Raw genomic sequence first — 27,188 nt, forward strand, 5'->3', positions numbered from 1 at the left:
ATACCAAACAGTGCAAGTTTGTGGCTCTCCCTAGAAGGGATGCTGATGAGTCCATATAGATGTATACAGCAAGATGAATCAACCTATAGTAATTTTATACACAGGGATTCATTATCCTGTGCCATTTTAACTCAACACAAAATACTGTTCTAGCAACATTTTACTATATAAGAATACAGTAAAATGTTGCTAACACAGTATTTTGTGTTGAGTTAAATATAGCTAAATATATTAAAACAACCCAAAAGGGGATCATTTATATAAAAAAAAAAAGTATACTCCTTAAAGGATACATGGCAAAATTATTACAGACATAAGGGTCACATAATATAAAATATGTATAAGTTTTTCCAGTGTTGCTGAATGCAGCAATAGTCAATGTAACCTCTATTTTCAACATACCAATGTAGGCTCTCAAGTTATCCAACATATGCTCTTAATACCATTTTAGTTACCCTGCATCAATTCTCCCACATCCATCATAGCACATTAATTAAATGAAGTGGATGAGCTACATTTTACAATAATTAGAAAAGGAGGACGGTTCAGATTCTAAACAAACAGGCTTCAGGGAAATGGGGTCGATCAATAACCGTTGTGAAATCAATGGATTTTTCTGCGATACGTTCCAGTACAATCTCACGATCCCTAAGACAAGATAAAAACGTAAAGACCTGGTGTCCCAATACCTGAGCGGTAGAGCTCTGTGGCACCTCGAAAGAAACGGGGCAAAGCAGCTTCCAGCAACATAATGAAATCCTCCAGCTCTTCCGTGACTCCCACTAGAAAGTACTCATTAATCAGGTTGTACTTGGCTTGGTCCAGGGCCCATCTGCTCCCCACGTTCCTGAAACAACAGTTTAGTTAAAGACAATCTAAAACTTTCAAATAATCATAGTGGAGTGGAAAAGCAGGAAGACGACAAACAGCCTATCACAAAAACGTATTGCTCATCATATAGTGCATCTTTTGACTGGTTCCTATGGTAACGGTTACAAAAAATATCCCAAGTGTCAGGACAGATGCTTTGTCAGAAAAGGAATTGTTGGCAATAGTTTTTTTTTTAGCCTGAGCCTTATCCTTGTGGCTATTTGAGTGGTAAAATACTTAGCATACATAAAATAGCGATTACGTTAAACATGCAATGTACATTTTATGTGCTGGGTGTTTGGATCCGGATCAGCTAATGAGATGCTGAAAAACCCCTGTATGAAATGTATGATCTTTGGTCTCTTTGGGAATCATTAAAATAACATGATGCTAACTGCTTGCAGCTGCAGGTGAGGGGGAAATAACATTTTTTTCGAGAGATTAGTAATACCTAACACCACAATAACAATTTTATATCTTCTCTCTCAACAAATAATTTGAGGAAAGTGGGCACTAAAAGCAGCAGCTATAGAGCCGTAAAAGCTGTACAACCGTAATCTTCATGTGGCAATGTGCGTATAGAGAGCACAAGAGCGGCCCAACAAGTATTATTTAGGCAATAAAAATCCAAGAATTCTGCTACAGCTGTAACGTCTAACTGATGGACAGAAGGCCCCATGGGAAGTACCTTGCAGACTACAATGTGATAAAGACTTTATTTAATAATAGCTTTACACAGGGAGTGTTTTATCAAACCCTCATTACTATAATGGAGTTAAATTTACTAAAAACAACTGTCCCACCGCACAGTAAGAGTTCCCTGTGCATTAATTTTGTAAAGGGAATGTATATGCAGACATGCAGGATGTGCGGTTATATACAATGTAATTGCTATGTTCTCATGTCTCGTATAATGGTTTGTACCCTTGCTCCTTTGTGTACTTCTATCATGTAACTGACGCTTCTGTTTTCTGTATTGCCGACTGTACAGTACGGCAGGGAATGTGTGGCGCTTCAAACATTAATGATTATATAAGGACCATGTTTCTTGACTGCCCCCCTGTGTAAGGGGGTAAAGGCTATAAGTTTTGGTGCAAAGCTTAATTAATACACTGGCCTTATTGCTGGCCACATGAGTCCATCCTGCTGCTCTGAAAGTGATCCTGTTGCCTGGCACTCATTCAATTTGGCCACACACGGTTGGTGAAATTGGACAAGATCTGATCACTTGACACACGGCCAAGACCAGATCACATTAAGACCTGTTAGTGTAGTTGGGAGATAATCACCTGTCAACCCCATTTACAGACATGTCTCAAAGGAATACTTGGGGGGGAAGGCAATCTAAGCCGTAGACAGAGGATAAAGTAGGGATCATTGATCCCTGAGGTTACACATAGTAATTTACAAGCCCAGCAGATGAAACATAATGAAGTATGTGTGTGAACACTTCCATAGGGATCAATCATTCCCAATTCTGCTTGTGTGCAGCTTTATTTGCGAAGAATATTTAAATGACTGGCAAAGAAAAAAGTAAAAATAAAAAAATACAGTGTGTGCAAGCTCTAAAATAAACTATGGAACAACTCACATTGAATATGATAACCTAAATTAGACATCGCTATGAATGAAACCCGCGATTATGAAAAGAACACAAGCTGCTGTGTACGACGTACTAATATGGTTTCACTTCTTGGAAGTCTAATGAGACCTTGATCTTCTCATAAATATTTAATGACATTTTAACAGTTTTACTCAATATCCTGCTGTCTGTTTATAGTGAGTTTCTTCTAATTAGTAAATTCCCAGCTTGGAGAAAAAAATAGGACCTGAATTTATACAGCCTCATGCTGATTAACGGAAGTGCTATATGGAACACGTTTGCCGTGATGTATTGATCCGAGGAGAGCAGAGAAAGTTTTACCTGAAGTTATTTTTTACTAGATACCATAGCTTAAATTAAACATTCATTAGTATTGGGCACTGCTGACAGAGACTATATTTAATGCTCTTAGACTGAAATCTTCAAATAAAATATAGTTTTATTCAAGTAATCTTAAACGAGTTGATCCTTGATTCCTGAGGTCCTACTAATCTTGTAAGCCCTGTTGGTTAACTTTATTTTCGCTATACATTCCTTATGTCTATATTATACCCATGGGTAATCCTGAGCTCTGAGGGAAAGCGCCTATTACATCCATGCACGCCAATTTACCTTCCCTAGTATCTACCTATCCCTATTCTGCTGGTCTAAACAGAAATGGTTACAATTATGCACAGCCACAGGAATAGCAAATTTGGGAACCCGTTACCCAGAGAGTTCGGAAATCCTGATATGAAGAATTAAAAGAAGTAACTGCTGCTGCTCAGTGAAAAGGTCATACCAACAAACAAGATCACCAAAGTGCATCCTCTTATAGTTCCCGTGAGAAGCGCTGCTAAATAAATGAATACGGATGAGAACACCGAGAGTGTAGGGGGTTATTTATAAAATTAAAAAAACTTGTTTTACGAATGTAGTACCAAATTCTGAGAAAATCCTTAATACAGAAAGCTGGATAATAAGTGAGCTATGAAAAGCTGGGACCTCTCTACCTTCTCACATCTGCACCTTCTTTGTCAACCTAGTGTGTACAGTGCCTCCGTCACCACCCTCCTCTTCCATGTGCTCCTTCTACCCCACCACAGGGAAATTAAATTCAAGCTCTTCTCTCATATTGTCCCCCCTCTACCTGCCCCATGCTCTCTCGTCTTCTCTGCTCCATGTCCTCAAATGCCAGCCTGCCTCCTTACCCACCAATACAATCTCTTTATCCGCCACCATAGGGTCACTTCTCGTGCTCTTATCCTTCTGGATCTCTCTCCAGGCTTTGACAACATTGACCACCATCTTCTACTATGCTACCCTCCACTCCACTGGATCTCCTACACGGTCCACTCCCGATCTGCTCCCTATCTCTCCTATAGATCATCTCTGTCTCAACCATCAGTTTGTCCTACCTCCTCTACCCTCCAGGTCTCTCAAGACACCATCCTCAGAATCCTTCCATTCTCTCCCTATACCTCCTCCCTCAGTGAACTAATCGGTTCCTTCATGTAGCCAGTACAACCTCTACATGGACGACACCCAAATCTACATATCCTTCCCTTTCCTCAACCCTTCCCTCTTTTCTCTGGTTTCTAACAGTCTCTCATCTCCTCCTGAATGCCCCAATACTCTCTCAAACTAGATGTGTTCAAAACTTTTCTTCATCTCAAGTCTCCACCACTACCTAATGTTGACAGCATCACAATCTCCTCTGTTCCTCAAGGATGCTGCCTAGGCGATATCCTCGACTCATCCCTCTCCTTTACACCTAAAATCCAGTACATGTCCCACTCAGGTGTTTTCATATTGGGAATATAACCAGGATGAGAACCTTCCTCTCTCAAAGCTACCAAAACACCAATTCACTCTTTAATTATCTCTCGCCTCAACAATTGCAACCTTTATTTACCTTAACCTTCCTGGCTAAAGTTATTCTAGCTAGGGGATGGATGGCGACTGAACCACCTAGTGTACCTCACTGGATTAATCTAGTTACTGAAGTATGGAGGCATGAGCGGTTCATGTATGAAAGTAGAAAGACCATACATAAATACCATAAGATATGGCACCACTGGTATGAATCAAGTTATGTTATCCACCCTCACCAGGATGATATGGTGGGTTTGGGGAGTCACCAGGTGGATGGATAAGTCTCAGCCCTGTGCAGCTTCAACTGATCTGATCTGGAGTGTAGTGAAAATGTTATGATGATATCATCACCCTAAAAGTTGACTAGATATCACTGTATAAAGTTTATAGTGATAGGCACAGATAGAAGTTAAATATGTTATTTGTATGTTGCAACTAAAGAAATATAAAAAATACTTTACTCAAGAAAAACAATTGCAACCTTCTCCTTTCTGGCTTCCCCCTCTCACCTCTTCAATCTTGCCTTAGCGATAAAATAAGATTGATTTTCTTCTCCCATCACTTTCCCTAAACAGGTTCCCTATTCTCTATAGAATCCAATTCAAAGTTACCTACAAAGCCCTTCTCTGCCTCCCAGATTTCCAACTTCCATCTCCCTTCATATTCCCTTCTGCCCTCTCTGTCAAAGACTGCTGCCTCATCTCCCCCTCTGGTAACCAGATCTCTCCTGTCAAGACTTGTCTCATGTGTTTCTCCACATGTGGAACACTCTCTTGCTCTATCATGACTCTCCTCATGCCTCCAAAGCTGGAGGAGTCTCCCTTAAAACTCACCTGTTTAACAAAGCCTACCTTACCACTGCCTAACTCTACCGAAAAACCAATTTCCCCTCTTTGCATCTTACACACATCTCAAAATTATAAATTACACAAGTTATTTTAAAAACCACACTGCATAAATTATACAAACACACAAGTTTAGACAGTTGAAACCCTTTGCCTATTAAATAGAACATAACTTTGAAGCAGGTACAGTAATCTGATCTTAAGTCACAGTGTGAACCTTTGTCCTTGGAAAAGAGAATTATTTTACCTTTTGCTCAAACAACCCATTTAAAATTATAGTTCTAGTTAAAATTGTGCTTGAAAAATTGCATACCCAACAGCTAGCTGTACATACAACCTGCAGACAAAGGAACACAAATTACTATAACAGCGCCAGGATATCAGGTTTATAATGCTCCAAAATTAGTTTCTGCTATCTCAGAAAAAAATACTAAGAAAGCAGGTGTGTTTTGGTGCCCCTTTTCTTTGAAACCAATATTTTCAACAGGTAAACAGAACGCCAAGCTTCTTGTTTTTGTTTGATTACACTAACCTGCGAGTATAATTAAATAAGTCGGAAGCATCAATTTTATGACATACAGGGGTGTATTTGACACCACAACCTAAGGTTGTGTTTTACTAATAAGTTAACATTTAATGACTGACAATCTGAATTAAAAAGAGTCCTCATTTTATTCTAAATAGATATCAAAATGGAAAATAATCGAACGATTGACAGTAGGTATTCAGTATGGGAAATGAGGGCTTCATAACCACTCCTAGGGGTGAGTCAGCAGCAAAATACAGTAGCCAAAAGGGCTTATCACCACAGCTCAATACTTGTTCTTAACCATTGGATGACTGAAGGGATTTTGTCCTTTCAACTTTACTCATGTGCACAATCTTAAACCAGCCCTAAACGGTATGTAGGGTCGGGTGTGGGTAGACACAAATAAGGACAGAGAATGTTGTGGGATCATGGATTCTGTGTTCTGCGCAACATTTCTTTAATACTGCATGAGTCTGCGACACCCAATCAGCGAGTGTCCTCATGACACAGGATAGGCTGACACATACTGAATGGCCCTAGATAGGAATTAGTTGGGTGGCCAGGAAAAAAATATGTTTGTTTTAGATTTTATTTACAAATGTTTTGGTTTTTTTTCTAGTGGGGGACCAAAGATGTTCATTAGATACTTTAACATTGCTGAGGGGCACAGGAGACCTAGTTAGACTACATCTAATGGTAAATTAACAATGATCTATTGCTACCAGAAGGCAGGAGAGATATGACCTAATATGACAAGATCCTTTTGAAGGTAGTTCTGTTGCATTCAGGAGCAAAGCACCTAGAATGACTTATCTTTAGGCGATTGTGCGACTGCGAACCTGATGTCACTGTCAACCTGGTTCCAGTGGCATCATGCACACCCCTGATTAGCTGCACCTACCTATCAACAAAGAATCCCTAGAAATTATGCTAAAATGTGGACAGATTCTTTTCCACCATCACTGTGGCTTCCAGGTCGCCTCCAGTTCCCCTTCACGTCTAACGTTGTCCCTGTCACATACAGCTCTGTCCTCTATTACTTTACCACAAGCGGACAGGACACTGCCTCCATCAAGACCATAGATCTGCACGCTTATCTTATGAAATAATCTGTGCTGCTGCTGTTAAACTTCTAAGGTGCTTATTGGGTATAGGTGGCACTGGCCACATTTTTGGCACCAGCATGTCAGTGCGCAACCAGTTTTGAAAAGAATGTATACAGTAGGTGTTTTGACCCTAATCAAAGTCACTTAAAATATGACATCTATATGCATTCTAACAGTTTAAAACAGAGAGGAGATAAAGTGCCCTTTTCTACTACACACCACGGCCATCGTGAACTCATACAACTGAATTCTCAAACATTTGGTCAGCACATAAGCCAGGTTTTCATTAGTTTAAACAAACCATTTACAAGCTGAAGGTAAACCTGAAATGAATTCCCTTAAATAAAAAAGGCTGCCTTCCAAAGAGCCGTGATCTTGGAAAAACAAATAAGATGTTCCGAGAGCCGCTAAATAATTTCTCTTTAATGTCCTTCTTTAGTACAAATTCTGATTTGTTAAGTACAGATTACAGAGATAAGATGCTTAATTAACAAGGTAAGCCAATTTTCTCTCCCTACCAGCACTCTGAGCTGTGGCCGCAGAAGAACGGGATCTGAAGCCAAAGTTTCTCTGGAGCGCAGTCAGATCCTCCAGCTGCTACACATTCATCAAAGGTCTGGAAGATAAAGATGAACCATGAGATATAAATGCCAAACATATCGCAAAACATTTTAATCCCTCCAAGTGGACAGCAATGTGCCCGTGAAAGAGTTAAATACTGATTAATTACATTTAAATTATTTTAAAGGGGCAGAAACATTTTAACTTAAATCATATGCTGGCAAATTCACTCATTTCATGCACAGTATAAAATAAATGATCCACAACTTATTTAATGCACCTCTGCCATGTACATGAAGCAAACACCATCTTACCTCCTACTGATCCTGCTCCTACTATTTAGCCAGTGGCTGCTGTTATAGTTATAAGGACCAGCTAAACTAACCGATCACTGGCTCCCTTTGAAAACTCGCCTGAAAACTCTCAGCTCGATACATTTATCCCCTGGTATAAATTACAAACCACATATCTCATATCTATTTAATAAAGCTGATCTCTTACCTGTAAGCTACTTTTTAGATTAAAAATAATATTGTATTTACCACATATCATTCACATAGACAATTAGTAGAGTAGTGGAACTTTCATGTCAAGGATCCTTACAGTTTGGGAGACCTCTCCCATCCCAGTACTGCAATTGTTGTTATCCAGGCAACCAGGCGCTGGGGATGTTTGATGCATACATGCCACCTTTCAAAACTTCTCTCTCCCTGGGGGAGAAGTCATGTGACAGGGGGTAGGAGGAGGCGAGGAGGCGTGGAGACGTTGTCACGCCCCCACTATAAAATGGTGAAATTCACGGCATTGAATAGCGGGGGCGGGGCTTATTTACGCGATTAAGCCCTGCCCCTGCAATTCAATGCAGCGAAATTCAGCGAATCCGGGAGGTTTGCCTACTCTTCCGGGAGGGAGGACTCCTCAAAATTCGGGAGTCTCCCAGGAATTCAGGGAGTGTAGGCAAGTATGGTTTGATCAGCTCTGTGTCGGAGCCACAGGTCTGTCCTACCTGATACTGCACAGTTTGAATTAGAACAGTTCACACTTATTAACGGGGGAGGGACTGGCAGAGGGGTGGGGGGATGACAAGTAGTTCTCCCCAACTGTGGGGACCTGTTAGAAGCCAATTCAAGCAAAAATGTAATTTTTGAATATCTAACATAACATTTACTGCTGAAGATAAAATCACTTAAATCAGTCTCTTCTGTACCTTTTTATCTCCCTGCTTTCGCCGACGCAGACCTGGTCTGTAGTCGTCACCAAAACGTAGGAAATAGTAGTACGAAACAAGCCTCTCTATAGGATCCCTAATTACATTTATATAAATAGGTTTCTTCTTAAAGCCAAACCTGGAATATAAGAACAGAATAAATTGGTTAATAGCGCCACAAAGACAAATGAAAAATTCCACAGAGCAGAAATAGGGTAACTGTCAGCGTGCCCTCCGTTACTGAACTGCAACTCCCACAGTGATTAGGAGGCAGAACACCTAAAGCACCACGGGAGGCAGATCAACAGCTGTAGTGCTAAAGATTACCTAGACCTGCATTAGTACAATGGCTGGCCGAGGATGGCAGGGGGTGACGTTTAGCAGAAGCTGAAATGCTGAAGGCTGATGCAAGGAAGGACTGTAAAAACGCCTACTTTTTGTAAGAAAATAAATGCAGGGTTTAATCTGTACATTCACCTGCTGACTCTAATGTGTGGGGAAATGGAGAGAACCGCCCAAAATAATATAGCTTCAAACCTCTGGTGTCTTGTAGTTTGTCTGACACTAGACAAAGGTGGCTGTAAAAATCAGTAATCACAAGGGGCGAGATTAATAATTTCTGTGACTTTCACAACATCAACTATAATAAAATTAAAAATGAAATATAAGAGCAGTAAAGTCGTTAAGAACTTGATCTAAAAATTATATATTGCAGTTTTTGTACAGCTTAACTTACACATGACTCTCAAACTACACCCACTGCCCTGTCCCACCGAGTCTAGCCAAAGACAGCCAGATCAGTAAATCAGGGCACTTTAATAGAACGATTTTTTTTAGAAATTTCCTGCGGAAGATATTCAGAATTATGATAACAAAAGCTACTGCATGCAAGATATTAAATAGCAAAATGACCTGATGTTATTAAATGTATCTCTCTCAACCTGGGTGCACACTAGAGGGCATTTTTTTTTTTTATGTGAAGTGTTTCTGCTTAGGCTCTAAAGTAAAAAATTATAAATAAATGACAGATAAATAAAAATCTTACTTTGCAAAGTCCAAATAGGAAATATGTCCATGGTAGAAGCCTGGTTTCATTTCCCTCCACGAACTTACATTCTTGACAAATCGCATCTAGAAAATAACAGGATCATAAGAAAATAGTAGTCAGACTGGATGCAAACTGTTTATATTCCAGAAACTGGTTTCAACTCCATCACATAAGATTTGAATACCAAATGTGTAGGAGAACATTGAAAAATAGTCATAGTCAACTAATTATTTCAGCAAAGGACATTTTACACGCTATATGTGAATCATTATTGCACCTAAGAACACCAGCAGGGCTCTGACACATGGATCTAAAAAAAGCTTTCAGAAATCTTCTAAAAAAGGTGGGAGATCTATTTTCGTTAAATAAACAGAATATCCCACAGTATCAATTGTAACTGAAATTAAAAATGACGCACGAGCAGTAAGCCTGTTCAAAAGCCTTTTAAATTTGATATAAACATTATATATTACAGTCTGTGTACAGGTTAGCTTATTCACAGCTCTCAAACTACTCCCACTGCCCTGTCCTGTCTCCCCGAGTGTAGTCAAAAACAGTCAGCGTAGTAAGACAAATAAATGATAATAATAATAATAATAATAATAATAATAATAATAATAATAATAATAAGACAGGACCACACACTGGCTGGGAACTTGTTGTAAACTGGGCAGTATTTCTTTTTAATTTTTAAATTTGATGGTTTCCCTTTAAATTGGAGCTAGTGATGTTTTCTTATTAGGTGACAAAATACATACATGCGCGCGTTGTTGCTATGAGCAATGCCTAGTACTTATGCCAAATAATGTATTCAATTAATCAGACTAAATTTTTTTTGTGCAATCAAGGTGATAGAAGTTGGACTGTACCACACAAAAATTGCTTTTATTGTGGCTACTATATCACGAGTGCAATTTTGTCGAGTCTGTAGATGGTGCCCACACATTATCCTCTGAATTCACGTACATGAATACTTTCTAATTAAAATTATGTATAACAGTATTGTATTTTACAACCAAACATAATGGCTTTTTGTTTCCTACTGCAGCTTTAATGCAGAGGTGTCCAAGCTCAGTCCTCAAGGGCTACCAACAGTTCATGTTTTCTTTAATCATGCACAGGTGAGTTATTCTATTTGGCTGGGTCAGCAATTATCCCAGCTGTTTCTACAGAAATCCTGAAAACATGACCTGTTGGTAGTCCTCTAGGACTGAGTTTGGACACCTCTGCTTTAACGCATGCCCCTTTTTTTTTTTTTTTTTTTTTTACAGAAGTGTCTGTTTGGGTGGTTTCCTGAAATTGGTAACACGTCCAACTAAAGCCATATTCATCATAGGTAATGCCAGCAACGCTGAGTAAGTGGAACCAACATCAGAAAGGTATATTTTCCATTGTGTTTCTGAGCGATAACTAAAGATTACTAGAATGAAGATTAGTAGAATAGTTTTTACAGCTCGGGATACAACACTTCCTTCAGATGAAAATCTGATGATTTCGGTTTGATAAATGCTTAAACTCAAGAATGGTTCCTCACACGCTTTCTTTGGTGGAAGATAAAGCAATTATTTTGATATAATTTTTGTAGTAGGCTGTCAGCAAAACTTTAGACTATAGTTTTCACTTTTTGTTTTAACCATAGTTTGTAACATTTGGAAACTATTTTCAAGGACAATTTGCTGCCTGAGAAATTTATGCTGGGTATGGGAACCTTGCACATAGACATCAGTCACTTACTAAACATGAAAATGGCTACTTTACCTCATACTCAAAATCACATTGCACTTTTATTTCGCAAATTTTCTAAAAATGTAGACAGTTTGAGGAACTTTTCAGAGTTCAAATGATTTCAGTTAGACGGGTTACCCATTGCTCTTAATCATACACTAGTATGTTTTTATATGCTAGAAAACAGATATCTTGACCCAAAATCTGTAATTGGGACATGTTGTGCTAATCTATGTCAGAATGGGTGTAACCACCTCCCCGGGGATATGCCTGGCATTTCTGAAATGCCAGGGCTCCTTTTAACCCAATCTCCTAAAAACCGCTATACACTGTCACAGAGCAGCAGTGATCAGTACAGACACCAACATTCCGACCATCAGAGGTCAGGATGTCAGGAACCTCCGCCCACATGAGGACTATCCTGTCTAAATTGGGATAGTTGTGAGGCATGCAAACAGGTATGGAGATTGGACCTATTGGTTCCAAGGACCAGGCCTGTGGACAGGGGCAGCAGTGGTACAACTATCTTTTGGATGCTGTATTCTGCGTTCACTCTTGTTCACTGAGTAGGGCGCAAGGAGGTAGGTGTATCAATGAAGTGTCCTCCATTGAACCGAACCTCCCCCCAACCACAGTTGTAAGTGATGGCTGCACACTGCCTTTCAAAAGCAAATCTTCTTTTACATAAGTGTCACTGGCGTTTTCTTAACACCAGTGGGTAACCGGACTTATGGGTTTGGTCGGAGGTAACGCATAGAGTTTGTAACTACATATATCAAAATTGCTGATGAGGACCTGAAGACTGTGTCCAAACTGCTATGCTGGCTAGAAAGTAGCAGAGTTACTAGGTTCAGTGACCCCAGGTAGCAGCGTCAGCTGGTACAATATCTATATATTTGTCCTTAAAATACTTAAAACTAATAAAACGAATTGAGAGCAGTTCAACATGGAAGGAAGGAATCCTGAAGGGGAAGGGACAGCTCTGTGCGCTCAGCCACGACTCTCACTGCTGCCACCTAGTGCACAGGTAACACTGCTGTAGATCATAACAAACAATTAGACACTGACTTTTCTGGTAATGTTCAGAAACGTAACTTGTGTTAATCAATGTTATGAGTTGCAGCATTTAATTTAGTTACCTGTAATCCAGTTTTTATAAAGGTCTCTTACTTCTATTCTCACAGGGATTATGATTCTTGTTTTCTATAGTTACAGTGTTAATGAGATTCCTATTACAGCAGGATATGTACTTTACTTCTTACCAGCAAGAAATTAGTGTGATATGCCTATTACAACTATAAAAAAATATAAATAAAAAAAAAAAAGCAGCACAGGCTTCTTAATACTTTTCATTGCACACCCAGTGGAACTAAACGGTATCCAGTCAGGCGCGATTACAAAAGCATCTTCTAATCTTGGCCATCATACTCAAAAACAGCTGAGCAATCCTTATAAAGACAGACTTTATTTGTATTTTATCATAATAGGCCGCATGTTGCACCAGAATGACAGTCTGTTGCATCCTATCTTAGTTATACATTAAAGGCTGGGAACTTCCCTGTAGCCATACAAGAAACAGTGTTGTCTCCAGGACAAAAGGCCACAAGAAGAAGAACCTGGTCTTGCAACAGTCTCACTGCAACTTTCCATGCAATGCTGCTACTTCCATTGATTATGAATATTATAATTAGCCCTAGCCAATAAACAGGCTTATCCCTGATGAAATAATTCTACAGCATAGACATACACACAAATGAAATACTTTTGTTATTCCACATTACTTAGAATTCATCATATTTCACATTATCAAGGAGCACAGGCTAATATATAATTATATGGACAATGCCAATACCACCTAAATTTAATGGGTCAGGATTAAACAATGTATTTTCCTTTATATAGTATTTTTATTCCCAAGTGCTGTTGAACACCTACTAAAGAATGCTACAAATGGTATAGGTGGGAGCACAGCAGTGATTGTACTGGAGAACAGTTCTGTAGCAAGGTATGGTAGTGGTAGAAAGTCATTAACCTTCATTGTATGCTTTACACTTTAGTAAATCTAGCCCCTAGTCTGTTGTACTACAACTGCGGGTTTGAAAAAAAAATGTTGATGTTGCCTATAGCAACCAATCAGATTGTAGCTGTCATTTATTTAGTACATTCTACAAAATGACAGCTAGAATCTGATTGGTTGCTATAGGCAACATCTCCACTCTTTCAAACCCGCAGTTTAGTAAATATACCCCCCTAGGTATAAAGCCCTAGCTTCACACCCTGAATCAAGTTAGGGCTGCAGAGCTAACAACGTCAGATCAGTGAATCCTTTCCTGGATGTTATGCATGGCCAGCAGCCGTACACTTGAAAGTTATTTCTTCATACATCAAATCCAGACATTTCTATAACACATTGCTTTCCCACTGCGCTGCCAGACTTCTGTTATATAAAAATAATGGACAACATACATACACAATCTGTTCTCACAATAACAATTTATTAACAGATCCGAGACCGGCATTCCTCTTTAGCTTCATAAGAGACCTTAATTAGCCTCTGATGAAACGGTTATTGCGGCATTCAGACTACAGCACTTAAATTCTAGAACTAAATATCTAAGTAATGGTGCAAAACAAATCTGTTAATAAATAATTTCATTGCTGTAGTAGCACTGAGCTCGCCAGCACTTCAATGTCTTTAATCTAAAATGATCCTCTTGTATTTTAGTTTTAGTTTAATATTACATTTATTAAATAGCTATTCGTAACATTCAGAATCGCTCCATCATTATACTGCCTTGTTGAAAAATACAGCAAGAGTAAAGGGTATTCTAAGGGTAGATATATAGATGTGTCTACAACAGTAATAGTGGAGACAGAATAACAAATGGAATATGTTCGAATCAGGGTTTCAAACATTTGAATACACTCTTTACAGACAAGTTAATAAAAATACAAAAAGAAAAAAACTTAACAAGTTACACAAAAGTTGTGTTTGTTCAATGTAAACCACAGATGAAAAAATCCTACACTTCAACCGGACTTTTAAATAAAAGGAAAAAGGAGTGACCCAAATTTTTTGTACAGAGGGAAGAGAAAAGGAGAAGAGAAAAAAAGGGGGACCAGGAAAAGGGAACAGAAGAGAGAAAAGGAAGGGAGAATGGTGACTAGATCCATTGTGAGGAGTGGGGGGGAAGCTCTGAAAAAGAAAAGGCATACAACGAAGATTTTTAATACCACAGAGTTAAAGTAAAGGGTGGAGACAGCTGAAAAAAAAGCATAGCCATGGGTCCCAACCCCCTGGTGAAGACTCTTGAGGAGTAGCAGATAACACTGGGCATGAATGCCATCCGCTGGGTCTGCCATACTCTTAATTATGGGTTAAAACGAAGGAGGATGTTATTCACTTTTAAATATCTTTGTATACAATCAGGGCCGGACTGGGACTAAAAATCAGCCCTGGCATTTCAAGCATACAGGCCCATCTCTGTTGATGAGCAGCACAAAATTGTGTGCCGCTGCACAGCAGCGGCGCCACCGGGGGCATACCCACATTATGTTGGGGGCATGGTCAACATGGGGCATTGATACATACATTATAATAAAACATTACATTTATCAGGCCCTCCCTATCATGCCACCCCCCACCTCAGAAACACATTACCACACCCCCAGCCCACTGCACTTATCTATGCTTCTGATGCTGCTGACATCCATCAGGGTGGGAACTTCCTGTAGAGTGAGCAGGGAAGCTCTTAGTCTCACAAGATTAATAAATCTCATGAGACTTAGAGCTCCTCGGCTTGCTCTGCAGGCTGTGTCTTATCCAGGAACTGGGAGTAGCTATCCGCTCCCTCCTGCTAACCAGAGCTGGATTTAGGCTCAGGGGGCCCTAGGCACTTAAGTCAGGGGGGCTACTATGATGTAATAGGGTTATTAGACACATTTTCAACAAATACACAGGCAATACTGTGAGCACTACTATTAGGTGCACACAGTTCTGCCTTCACAAGCAGTACAATGTGAAGCAGTACATACCTCCCAACTGTCCTTGTAGTCAGACCAAATCCTGACTAAGCGGGACATTCACCCACCAAATTCAGGACAGTTGGCAGAATGTCCTGGTCTCTCTTACCTGTCTTGTCATTGTCTCCACTTGTGGCTGCTGGTGTCTTTAGATCAGTTGCTGCTTGTCTGGATCCTGGAATGTTGGGGGCCCTATTTGGGAAAAAAAATGGTTATATGAAATTCAGAAAACTCCAACCAGCAGCGGTGTTAAATCAATATAACACCTACGTTTTAAAATTAGGCCTTACTCCAGCCCCAACATTAAAATGATAGTATTCACATTTGATAAATACATCTATTTCCCTCCAACTAGCCCTGACATTAAAAAGTATATACATTTAATAAATAGACCTATTTCCCTACAACCAGCCCCAACATTAAATTAATAGTATTCCCATTTAATAAATAAATTGCTTTCCCTCCCTCCAAACAACCCCAGCAAGAAATTAAATAGCATTTATATTTAATAAAAATAACCATTTCCCACAACCATCTCAGGCATTAAATAATTCATAATTTCATTTAATAAATATACCTAATTTTCCCCAAACAGCCCCACATTCACTTAATAGCACACATTATAGTCATATACTGTCCCCCACACACATTACAGTCATATACTGTCCCCCACACACATTACAGTCATATACTGTCCCCCCACACACATTACAGTCATATACTGTCCCCCCACACACATTACAGTCATATACTGTCCCCCACACACATTACAGTCATATACTGTCCCCCACACATACATTACAGTCATATACTGTCCCCCACACATACATTACAGTCATATACTGTCCCCACACACACATTATAGTCATATACTGTCCACCCACACACATTACAGTCATATACTGTCACCCACACACATTGGCCATTTTTTATTTTTCCCCTCCTACAGCCATTGCCCCATGCAGACATTTTCACCCCCAATTCCCCCTGCAGACATTGTCACTCACCCCCCCAATCCCCCTGCAGACATTGTCACTCACCCCCCCAATCCCCCTGCCGACATTGTCCCTCACACCCCCCCTGCAGACATTGTCCCTCACACCCCCCCTGTCCCCTGCAGACATTGTCCCTCACACCCCCCCTGCCCCCTGCAGACATTGTCCCTCACACCCGCCCCCTGCAGACATTGTCCCTCACACCCCCCCTGCAGACATTGTCCCTCACACCATCCCCTGCCCCCTGCAGACATTGTCCCTCACATCACCCCCTGCCCCCTGCAGACATTGTCCCTCACACCCCCCTCTGCAGACATTGTCCCTCACACCCCCCCTGCCCCCTGCAGACATTGTCCCTCACACCCCCCCCTGCAGACATTGTCTCTCACACCACCCCCTGCCCCCTGCAGACATTGTCCCTCACACCCCCTCCCTGCAGACATTTTAAATCACTTCTCCCGTACAGTCTCCCGTGCAGTTATTTTTACTCATCCCCCCCCCTCCCTCCAGTACCTGTCACTATCCCCGGACACACCAACTCACCTCAACACCCCTGCGCGCTCAACAGACCGACGGCTCCTGGACGGCTGCGTGACGTCATGATGTCCGATCGCGCGGCCGCGCGGAAGTTAAAAAAAAAAAAAAAATGGACTGAAAGCGCAGGGAGTGTGAAGCTGGCTGGTCCCGGAGGAGGGGCCAGCCATCAGCGACTGCACAGTCAGCGACTGCCCCCTTCAGAGGATCTTAGACCCGACATAGAGGGGTTTGTGCCCCCTTCGCATGGTAACGTATGTGCTGCCCGGTGGGGGGAAAAAGAGTGCTGCCAGGAGGTGCTGCTGCTCGGGTGGACAGAGCGGCCCATCAAGCCATCGGCCCTTCTGGCATTTGCCAGAAGTGCCAGATGGCCAGTCCGCCCCTGTATACAATTAAAGATGGCATCACTAAGGACTTTGGTTAAGGGATACTATGTTTTGTCTGTTCATAAATTGTGTTTATCTATATTCTTACATCGTTGCTCAGTGAGAAGCAGCAATCCCATGGGGAAAAAAAATAAGGTGATATTTTTCACATAAATCACTATGGTAAATTATAAGACAAAATATTAGTATTTACCATTTTCACTTCAGGCAGCTAATAATGATTTAGGATTCTGGACTACCATGGTAACCACAATCACAAGGAACATGACATAGTGAGCAGAGCAGCTTTGGACACCCCCTCTGAGCTCTGTCTGCTCTGTGACATCCTCCTTCTGCCATCACATGACATACTGAGAGCCTGTGTCCGCGTAGCAGGTCGAATGTCTGGCAGCCATTTTTTTATTTGCCAACCAGAGAGCTTTATAAAAAGGAGAATGATTTGTAGGGCAGCTAAGAAAAATGACAGATGCATGCCTAAATCTACTTTACTTGCGATTTAAAGAAAACATATAAATAGAAAAAAAATCTCTATGCGGGACTGTTGCTTTCAACTAAAGTGTTGAATGTACTGGTTAAAACAGTAATACCACATAGGTATATTTTTTTTTATCTTTTTTATCTTTCAATATTAAGTAAAGTACTTTTTAAGCATGCATTGGATAGTCATTTATCTTAGTGGCCCTTTTGCAAACCATAAACGCCTTTTAAAAAATCTCTCTGAAGGTTACACAATATGTCTGCCAGTAACACAGACACAGGCTCACAGCTCTCAGCATGTCTTGTGACAGAGGAGGGCGGGAGAAAAGGGAGCATTTAACAGTTCACAGAGCTCAGAGAGGTGTTTACTCTGTTCACAGCATCATGTGCCCTGCGACTGTGGTTGCTATGGTAGTCTGGGACACTAAAATAATAAATCAGTAGTAGCCTAAAGAAACAAAGCAGGGGAATTACACATACGAAGATTCTTCTTATAGCTTGACTGTGATTTATTTTAAAACACATCTCATTTTGTCATGGAATTTCTACTTTAAGCTCCAGTATTAGAAAGAGAGATTTGATACTGATTTGAGCAAACAATAATCTGGGTGTTAAGTAAGCAACTTTATGGCAGGAAGGAAAGGGATAGGGTGGCAGTAGAACAAGCCAATACTGTATACATATAATATAGTTTCCTATCTTGTCAGTTCTAAAGATCTGTAAAAGGTAGATTAATGTAGAAAAACAATGTCTGATTACAGATAGCAGTGGCTTTTTCTCAGTAACCAAATAATATTAATAACCTAAATTCCAAATTAAACGCTTATGTTTATCTTCCCGAGTGCACACTCTGGTGCTGCCTCACACTTACCAACAGTGCCACCCCACTCCTATGTAACAGAATAAATATAGGCAAGTATGGTGGCGTTCCTGATACGGATTCCACCCACAACTTTCTAATCCACACAATTTTTGTTTATTTTTAATTTGGAGGGCGTCTTCCTTCTCATCCAAAGTTTCAAACTTATTCTTCATAGGAAAGAAAAACAGTCATCTGTGGTCTCAACTCTTCACACCCATTCTGTTTAATATATTAAATTTAGTGAGGTTAAGAAAATGTACCTTTAATCAATTGTGTTATGCCTTCTAAAAGAAGAAACTTAAAAAGCAGACTCCAGGCAGCAGATAATGATTAATCCAAATTCTCCCCTATCCTCAAATGGTGCAACTGGGTTAAATTTAGGGGTCCCATGGTCAGGCACCACTGTTCAGCCTCACCAGCTCCCATAATGCACAATTCTCCAGTGTGCATTATTATCAGAGAGGCTTATTCTGTTCGATTGGTTCTTCTCTGACTTCACTGCTCAGCACAGAATTATTCCACAGATATCATAGCTAGCCCAATTCTGTCATGATACGGACTTTATAAGTCCATAAGATATTACCCCACTGCTGACCAGCATCTAATTTGCATGCATTAGTGTTGAGGACTGCCTCACATGACAGTTGCACTTTAATTACAATGAGCCAAATAGTTTTTAAACATACAATGAAAACAAAATCTTGGCTAACAGATATGACAGTATATTTTCAATATATAGCAGTTATATATTACTTATACCTTCCAAGTTGCTGCTGGATTTGACCAAATATTATAATCTGCAACAGAACAGACAGTACCCGTGGAGCACGAAACACAGAAAATGTAATTTATTTCATTGTGACCATATAAGTGTTTTTCCAAGCTATATCTGCTCAATTCCCTATTTGTCATATGAAAGGATTATGTGCAAAGCACAGCATGTGCGCTACAGGAAAAATAGTTGCAACAAAATGCTCAACAATAAAGGAAAATAAATACACAGTACAAGAACAAATGTAAATTAAAACAAATGACTCACTCCGCATAGCCTGACTTTTTATGAAAAGAAAATTCGGCAACACAAAATAATGGCAGTGGAACATTGGACCTGGGAATTAAGAGCGCAATATAAAAGTATATAAAAAGAACAACAAGTTTTCTACAAAAGGGCTAATTTCATGTACTCTGCAGCCTTAAAATTTGCGAGAACAAATTTGATTAAGTGGAGAATTGTATATACCAAAACAATCATTAAAATGAATGCAGCTTCTTTATACATATATTGAATGTGAAGAGAGAATTAGTTCTCTAGCAATTTACTTCTCATTATAACAATGCAAGCTACCACTGGAGAAATCAAAATTAACACCTGCACACAGTGGAAATATACATTTTGTGGATGGTTTCAATATTCATGAGAATGTAGCCCATGACTTCAATAGGAACTGGTGACATCACTGAGGCATGAGGCACGGTTCCTAGTGAATAGACAGGCTGCTGTCCCACAAGATATGTGATCAAACACATTTAAAGTGTACATATGAAAGAAGAATCTGTACTGGTAGTTGAATAACTACAAAAAGAACTGTGAACTGCAGATATGGTAAAATAATAATAATATTATTATTATTATTATTATTATTATTATTATTATTATTATTAATAATAATAATATATATATATATATATATATATATATATACACACACACACACATATATATATATATATACATACACACACATACATATATATAGCTAGCATCACATATATAGTATATATAAAAAAATACATACGAAATACATATAAAATGTAATTATCAGGGTAAAACGTACAAATAGATCAAATGAGAACAAACCGCTTTATCTATAAGTGTAAACATAGATTTGCATGCAACATACATCACATGGAGGATATGAGGATATATATATATATATCTCTCCCTCCTTCTCTTAAATGTTCATAAACTAAATGACTACGCATTGGTAGCAATAATAGAGCAGATATAATAGGAAGTCCACTGAAGATGTTAAAAATCACACGGTATAGAATATAGGAGTGATACTAGAATAGTCAAAAAGTGCCTGCCTTAGGTGATCTAGATGGTACCCAGCATTGGGGCAAAAGAATAAGGGGGGGTATTCAATTGTTTCTTTTAACGCGCTAAAACAAAAAAAAACGAGCGCTCGAAAAAAACTTCATATTATACGGTAATTTTGCGCGCGTAAACAGTTAATACGGTACTTACTCGCTGCCAGCGGGCTGAATTTCAGTTAGCTGCTCAGGGAGCTAAGAGATGAAATTTAGCGAGTAATTACCGTATTAACGGTAATATTTTTTTTGTTTTAGCGCGTTAAAAGAAACAATTGAATACCCCCCTAACAGTCTTACCAGACCTCTAGAAGACCGCACCTAGGATCAATCTGTAATCGCTGAGCCCACTGGCTCCGTAGAGCTCTTGGGAGCCGGTGGTGCAGCAAGGAAAGTGTTCCCCGTGAATCAATACCAGTGTACAAGGGTTCCTACGATAAAACAGTCTGCTCCGTAATGTGTGTGTGCGCACACAGTGGCTCAAAAATAGATTGAGGGATAAAGACACCAGAGTTCTTCCACACAGCGGTGAGTAGTCTCAAACAAAAGTTTTCCAAAGAAAGCCGACACGTTTCATTGACTCAGAGCAATTTCCTCAAAGGCATTTAAAATATACGCTCGCCCAAATGTTCTCCAACACATGTAAAAGGAGTAGGACACTAGGGAGGGAATTCAATTCCCTTGCTGGTAACCCTGACACACTCGACATAATGATTTATTGCGATTTTATTTGCCGCATAAAAAAAGCAACAGTTTGATTCATTCTAAAATAATAGCTGCTTAATTTGTATGCCAAAATATATGTTGCTATTTGGATTTCTTAGCATATCCTGTTTTGGTTCCAGTTATTTGCCAAATAGTTTCCTCCAGGTGCTCGGGTTTCCTACCAAGCTGCAAAAACATACTGATAGGTTAATTGGCTGCTATTAAATTGCCCTTAGTCTCTCTTGGTCTGTGTGTGTATATGTTAGGGGATTTAGACTGTAAGCTCCAATGGGGTAGCGACTGATGTGTTCTCTGTACAGCGCTGCAGAATTAGTGGCGCTATATAAATAAATAGATGATGATGATTTAAGTTTCAAACACAGCAATTATCATTATCAATATCATGCCGCTTTTAGAATCTAAATGAAAAGTGTTAATGCAAATATTCTAGAACTCCTGGTGCTGCAGATTATATGAAAAGTGTTAATGAACTAAGTCCACCGAATGGGGATTACGCTTTCCTCATCCAGATGCAAAATGTATGTATGTATGTGCCTGTTACTTATATACAAACACAACAAAGAAAAATGTGTTTTTCAAGCAATCTCTTTTACCGCAGGATTTTAAACATCTGATTACCAAGATACCAAATCACACATAATGCGGCACAATGACACAGAATGGTTCATGTTGTACCTGCTGCTGATGAGACTCAGCTCAAGGAGAGTTTTGATAACAATCTGATTGGATGATGTATTCACAGTCAAGTGATCAGAAGCCTCGGGAGCCAGCAAATTCCTGGGTACTGAGGATTTATTTTTAAAGTGAACCAAGCTACGTTTGGAAAAAAATGCAATTATATTGCTTTATAGGACAAGGAACTAAGGAATCAATTCCCTACTGAATCAATGCATTGTTATACAAACACCTAAACGCACCTCTTTAGTTAGGGCCTTCCCCTGCTAAAAAATGCATTAAACCAAACCCCTGCTTGGGTTCCCTACCGTTACCCGATACACATGAGATTAGCAGGCAGAGGGAACAGCACTCATCTGTGCAGTATTGAACTCACCCTAAGGGTTCAGGCTGTGGAGTGATTACATCCCTGATTAGTTACCAGTGGTTCCTGTCAGATCCACTACAGACCACCATGAATTTCCCAGTTAGCTGGTTGAGAGAACAGGTGCTGTCAGGGTGACAAAGTAAGCGCTCTGGTGACTCAGTTTAGGTACCAATAGGAGTGTGGGAATCACAACCAAAGTGCTGAATGGGGACAAGGGAAGGATATAACATACTTACCAACTTTAAAATGTTGGTATCCGGGAGCCTGCAGGGGAGGTGGGCGTGATGGGGGGGGGCGGGCCTCCAAAATACACGGGGCCAAACGCCATCGCGGCATTTGGGACCTAATTCTGCCCACTTCACTAGGAAGTGGGCACTTCCGGGAGATTGTCACACTCTCCCGGGAGTCCATGAGACTCTCGCAAAATGCACGAGTCTCCCGGACATTCCGGGAGAGTTGGCAAGTATGGGATATAAAGAATATGTTCACTTTTCCTCACCTTAGATGGCACATAATAGTGCCCTGCTGGAATTATGCATGGCAAGCTCCAGCATAATAGTTACTGGTTTGTGCACTAGTTGTGTGTAACATAAATCACAAAGAACTCTCGGGATCATATTAATATTAGCAGAGAAATTATGAAACTTGTTGGGCTGCAAAGCAGAGTGTTGTCAACATTAAGTTCATGCTCCTGTGGGGCAATAAGGAGTGCGCCTAAAGTGATAAACTATACAATCATATCCACCACAAGGTCAGCGTCACAGTTATGGTTTATACATGGAAAAAGAACAAATGAAAGGTAACCATCTATAGCATGATATGAGAGTAATCTTACCTGGTCTTGAAGAGACATCACCGGGTTATTTTTGGTTGTATTAATGTGAAGCACATGGTATTTGTTTTTTGCACAGAGGTCATAGGCAATGTTTGTGAAGGAAGTGCTGGCAGTCTTGGGCACTCTATTATAAATAATCAAAATGTCATCATCTTCATCAAGTGCTACGTCTTGCCGGGAGCCGTCCATGGAGTGGCGTTGTTCTATTTCCCGCACCTCGTGGCGTGCAATGGCCCTCTCTGAAATACAGATGTAATGGGGAGAGATTAGTAACACTAAAGAACTGCAACATAATGGCTCTATAGAAGGGAGCACAACATAGAACTGTAATATCATCACACAGTGCAAATAGAATGTTCCAAAAAAGAGGAACTAAAATTCCAGCATAAAGCAATAAATAAGACAAAACACAATCCACATTATTGTTGTGAAAACTGGAAGTCAATGGAGTCATTTATAAAGCAAGCACAAGTGTAGTTCATGTATTTATTTTTAACACAGTTGTATTCAGCTATTTGATTTATATTTGTCCTGCCTGTGTTTACTTTGATGTGTTTTTATGTTCACTTCAGCTAATATTTAAACCCAAACCGTTCTGCTGAACAGAATTTTTTTTGCAAGTCTTAAAAGATTTATGCGCTAAAAGTTTATGCACCAGTCACTTAAAACCAGGCCCACATGCAAAGCAGAGGCGCATAGATACACTGTTCGTTAAGAAGCAAAACGCTGCACTTTAACAATTGGATAAATACCAAATACGTACGAATCATATGTAATGCATCTTCTATACCGGTTTAATTTTTACCTGTTTCTGAGGAGGAATCAGGAAAGTGGGTAGCTAATTAACTGAATTAGGAAGCATCGATTGTTTTAATGCATGAGTGGATAAAGCAGTTTCCTGTAAAGTCATTGTAAGTTTTAATTTAAACAGTCTTCCGCCAGATTGTCTGTAACTCATCCCATCACAGGCTGTGTTGAATTTATATCAGTGGTCAATGGCAAAGTAACTGCTCAATGGCAGGCAGTGCTTTCAAAAAAGTAGAACAGATTCCTAAAGCTTTAGGTCTTAGTGACGTGATCTTGAAAATTGCAAGAGATTCACTAGATTTGGATCTGTGGTAGACATCCAGCTTTAAACATAAAGTATCTCCTTCTCTTTATTTTAAAGAGCAATGTCTGTATTGTTCCTTTAATTTAATTTAATGGCACCATCTCAAACAGGTATAGGGTTCCAATTATGCAACAAATGCAGATAGACAAGGCAGCTTCCCGTTAGCAAGAAGTATACAAAGCTATTACCACTTCGCTGAATATACTGCCTATATTAAGCATATTCCCTTCAGGGTTACAATGCCGTACTTTGATAACTGAAATACAATCCATCTGAGAGGTGTTTAGTGTAATATGCTACACTCACTCAGTCCCAGCAGATAGTGCTAAATTCTGCAGGCACTTGCTCTAAACAAGGACTCTAGATTACAACATTTATACAAGATATTGCGTTGGTCACAAGTCACAATTTTTTTCAGACTATCACCCGTTCCCCCACACATTGCAGGTAAAAGTACATAACATTGGTGCAAGCATTAAATCCAAGCTTAATAAACACACCAACTACAGGGTGCAGGGGTAGACTGGACAAATAAATCTTAATTATCGGGATCAGACAGAACTACTTTCTGAAGACAATGCAGCTCATCAGTTCACCAGACGACATTACCTCATATACAGATTGAAAATAGTACCTCAGTGATGTCGCTGTTTCCTAGAGAATTATCAAGTTCCAATCTCAAAAAGTGTACCAGCCTACTGAATGGCCACATAAATACACACACATGCTATATCATACTTGCTAACTTTTCCTCGTTGGCTTCAGGGAGATCCAGGGGGAGGTGGGTGTCTGGGGGTGGGGCTTGATGAATCGCATCATTTTGACACTGCCCCTAAACGATTGTCAAAATTTCAGGGAATTACAACAGTGGGGCAGAGCTACAATGACGCAATATTCGCATCATTAAGTCCCGCCTTCAGCCGCTTATCTATTGCAGGGTTGAGAACCGGGAGGTTGCTCTGCTCTCCTGGGAGGTCCCCCAGAAATGCAGGAGTCTGCCGGACATTCTGGGAGAGTAGTCAACTATGCATTAAAGAAAAGCAGCTAATAAATCTCTAGAGATGAAGCGTCTTTTACATTTCTGTCTCTATTACTGAAGTCATGATGTGTTGCCTGTAGAGTCTTTGATTAAATCTTGGTCTCCATGAAAATGGCTACCTCCATAGGCATCAGGACACAATTTCTGAACTGTGTCATCATGCCACAGATGGTGAAGCCAACCATGTCTTGTAGTGGCTCAGCATCAGGGAGAATGCCAGACTTTTCCGGGAGTGAGGGAGATCACCCCTATTTCAGGGAGTCTCCCTGACATTCAGGGAGAGTTGGCAAGTATGTGCTATATTATATACACACACAAAGTCGGAGAAAAAAAAAAGGCTAATTTTTGCACCCCCTCCCCCCAAGAAAAAACACAAAAAAAAACAACAGTACTATTCCATCAAACAAAAAACCCCACACAGCCCCCTTTCTTCTCTGCAAACACATAACAGTACCCTCAGCAGCCACCAACAGAACACTGCACAGCTTCCACACTACCAGGGGAGGAAGTAATAATGTTGCCTGTGCTGGAATGTTTCATCAGACAAACAGTACATTTACATAATAAGAGCAGCAGGCCTTAGTTTAAGCCACCACCAGTGTTTTACATCACTGGTGTCAGTCCACCACAAAAAGTTTTAAACAAACAAACACGCTATTCAAGATTAGTGCCAGGTGGCTGTTGAAAAGGCCAAGAAAATCTGAGGCAGCATTAAATGGGGGAAGCTACAGTTTTACCACCACATAATTCACTGAATATTAGGTTTGCTTACTATGGGAACCAATATGCACACATCCCTGGGTCATTTATACTGTCACAGTTGATATTTAGGACTGGAGGAAAGACTTTCACCATCTGCATAGGAAGGGATGCTTCAGTGTAAGGTGATCAGGCTGTGGAATTTCGTAACAGGATGTAGTGGCTAAAATTAATACAGGACATTATAGCAGATGATCGAGTCGGGGAACTAATCTGCTTGACACTTCTAAAGTGTTTCATTTGTGTTTCCCCTGTGAGGTTAAACTGACAACTGCTTCACTGAAGGGGTTGTGTTTCTTTTTTCTGGATCAAAACAATTAAAAATGCTAAGTTTGATAGGTGTCTGTCCAATTTTACAATGGAATTACATATAAAAACAGTCACCACTATTGTGGATGTCATCCTGTTTTGAGCTTATACAAATATATTTCTACTGCTACTTTTTAATTAAAATCACCCACAATCTATATGAAATTTAATTCTCCAATACATTTCCCCCTCAAGCAAGTGAGCTGGAGAACCCTCATGAGCAAACCTTACATGGATGGCCATTACTCATGGACAACAGAAATTAACTGTGCCGTCAATCCACCCAGTAGTCTGTATATATGGTACAAGTCTTCATTACTTGTGCAATAACACACAAAAGAAATAGCATGCGCCAATGTTTACCTTTAAAGTAAAGCTCCAAATTTATATATATTGTTCCAATTGTCTGCTTACAAAACCCTTTAAATGTTCTTACCTAACAAGCAATCACAGCACAGACAGACTGCATAGTTCTCAGCTTCCTACCTACAAGAAAACCATTTGACAGGTATGCTGATCTGTGTTTCCATGAAACACTTCTGCCTCTAATACACTAATGTGCTATATGAAACCAAACATTAAGGTGCTAGACTCCGCTATAATGTAGCATTATATTGTGTATCAAGAGACAGAAGAGCTGAACGAAACAAA

The 27,188-nt window shown here is 39.9% G+C and overlaps 1 protein-coding gene across 1 annotated transcript in view; it reads right to left on the reverse strand.

Moving 5' to 3' along the window:
• Positions 1-27,188, reverse strand: part of HS2ST1 (heparan sulfate 2-O-sulfotransferase 1) — a 105,430-nt gene that overhangs the window by 5,200 nt on the left and 73,042 nt on the right. Inside the window, exons 2-6 of the mRNA XM_075182425.1 lie at positions 23,320-23,558; positions 9,621-9,706; positions 8,576-8,714; positions 7,326-7,423; positions 690-847 (exon numbers count right to left, since the gene is read on the reverse strand). Coding sequence (XP_075038526.1) covers positions 690-847; positions 7,326-7,423; positions 8,576-8,714; positions 9,621-9,706; positions 23,320-23,558 — 720 coding nt within the window. The remainder of the gene's footprint in view (positions 1-689; positions 848-7,325; positions 7,424-8,575; positions 8,715-9,620; positions 9,707-23,319; positions 23,559-27,188) is intronic.

The sequence above is a fragment of the Mixophyes fleayi genome, chromosome 8 (assembly GCF_038048845.1).
Source record: "Mixophyes fleayi isolate aMixFle1 chromosome 8, aMixFle1.hap1, whole genome shotgun sequence".
Lineage (NCBI taxonomy): Eukaryota > Metazoa > Chordata > Amphibia > Anura > Limnodynastidae > Mixophyes > Mixophyes fleayi.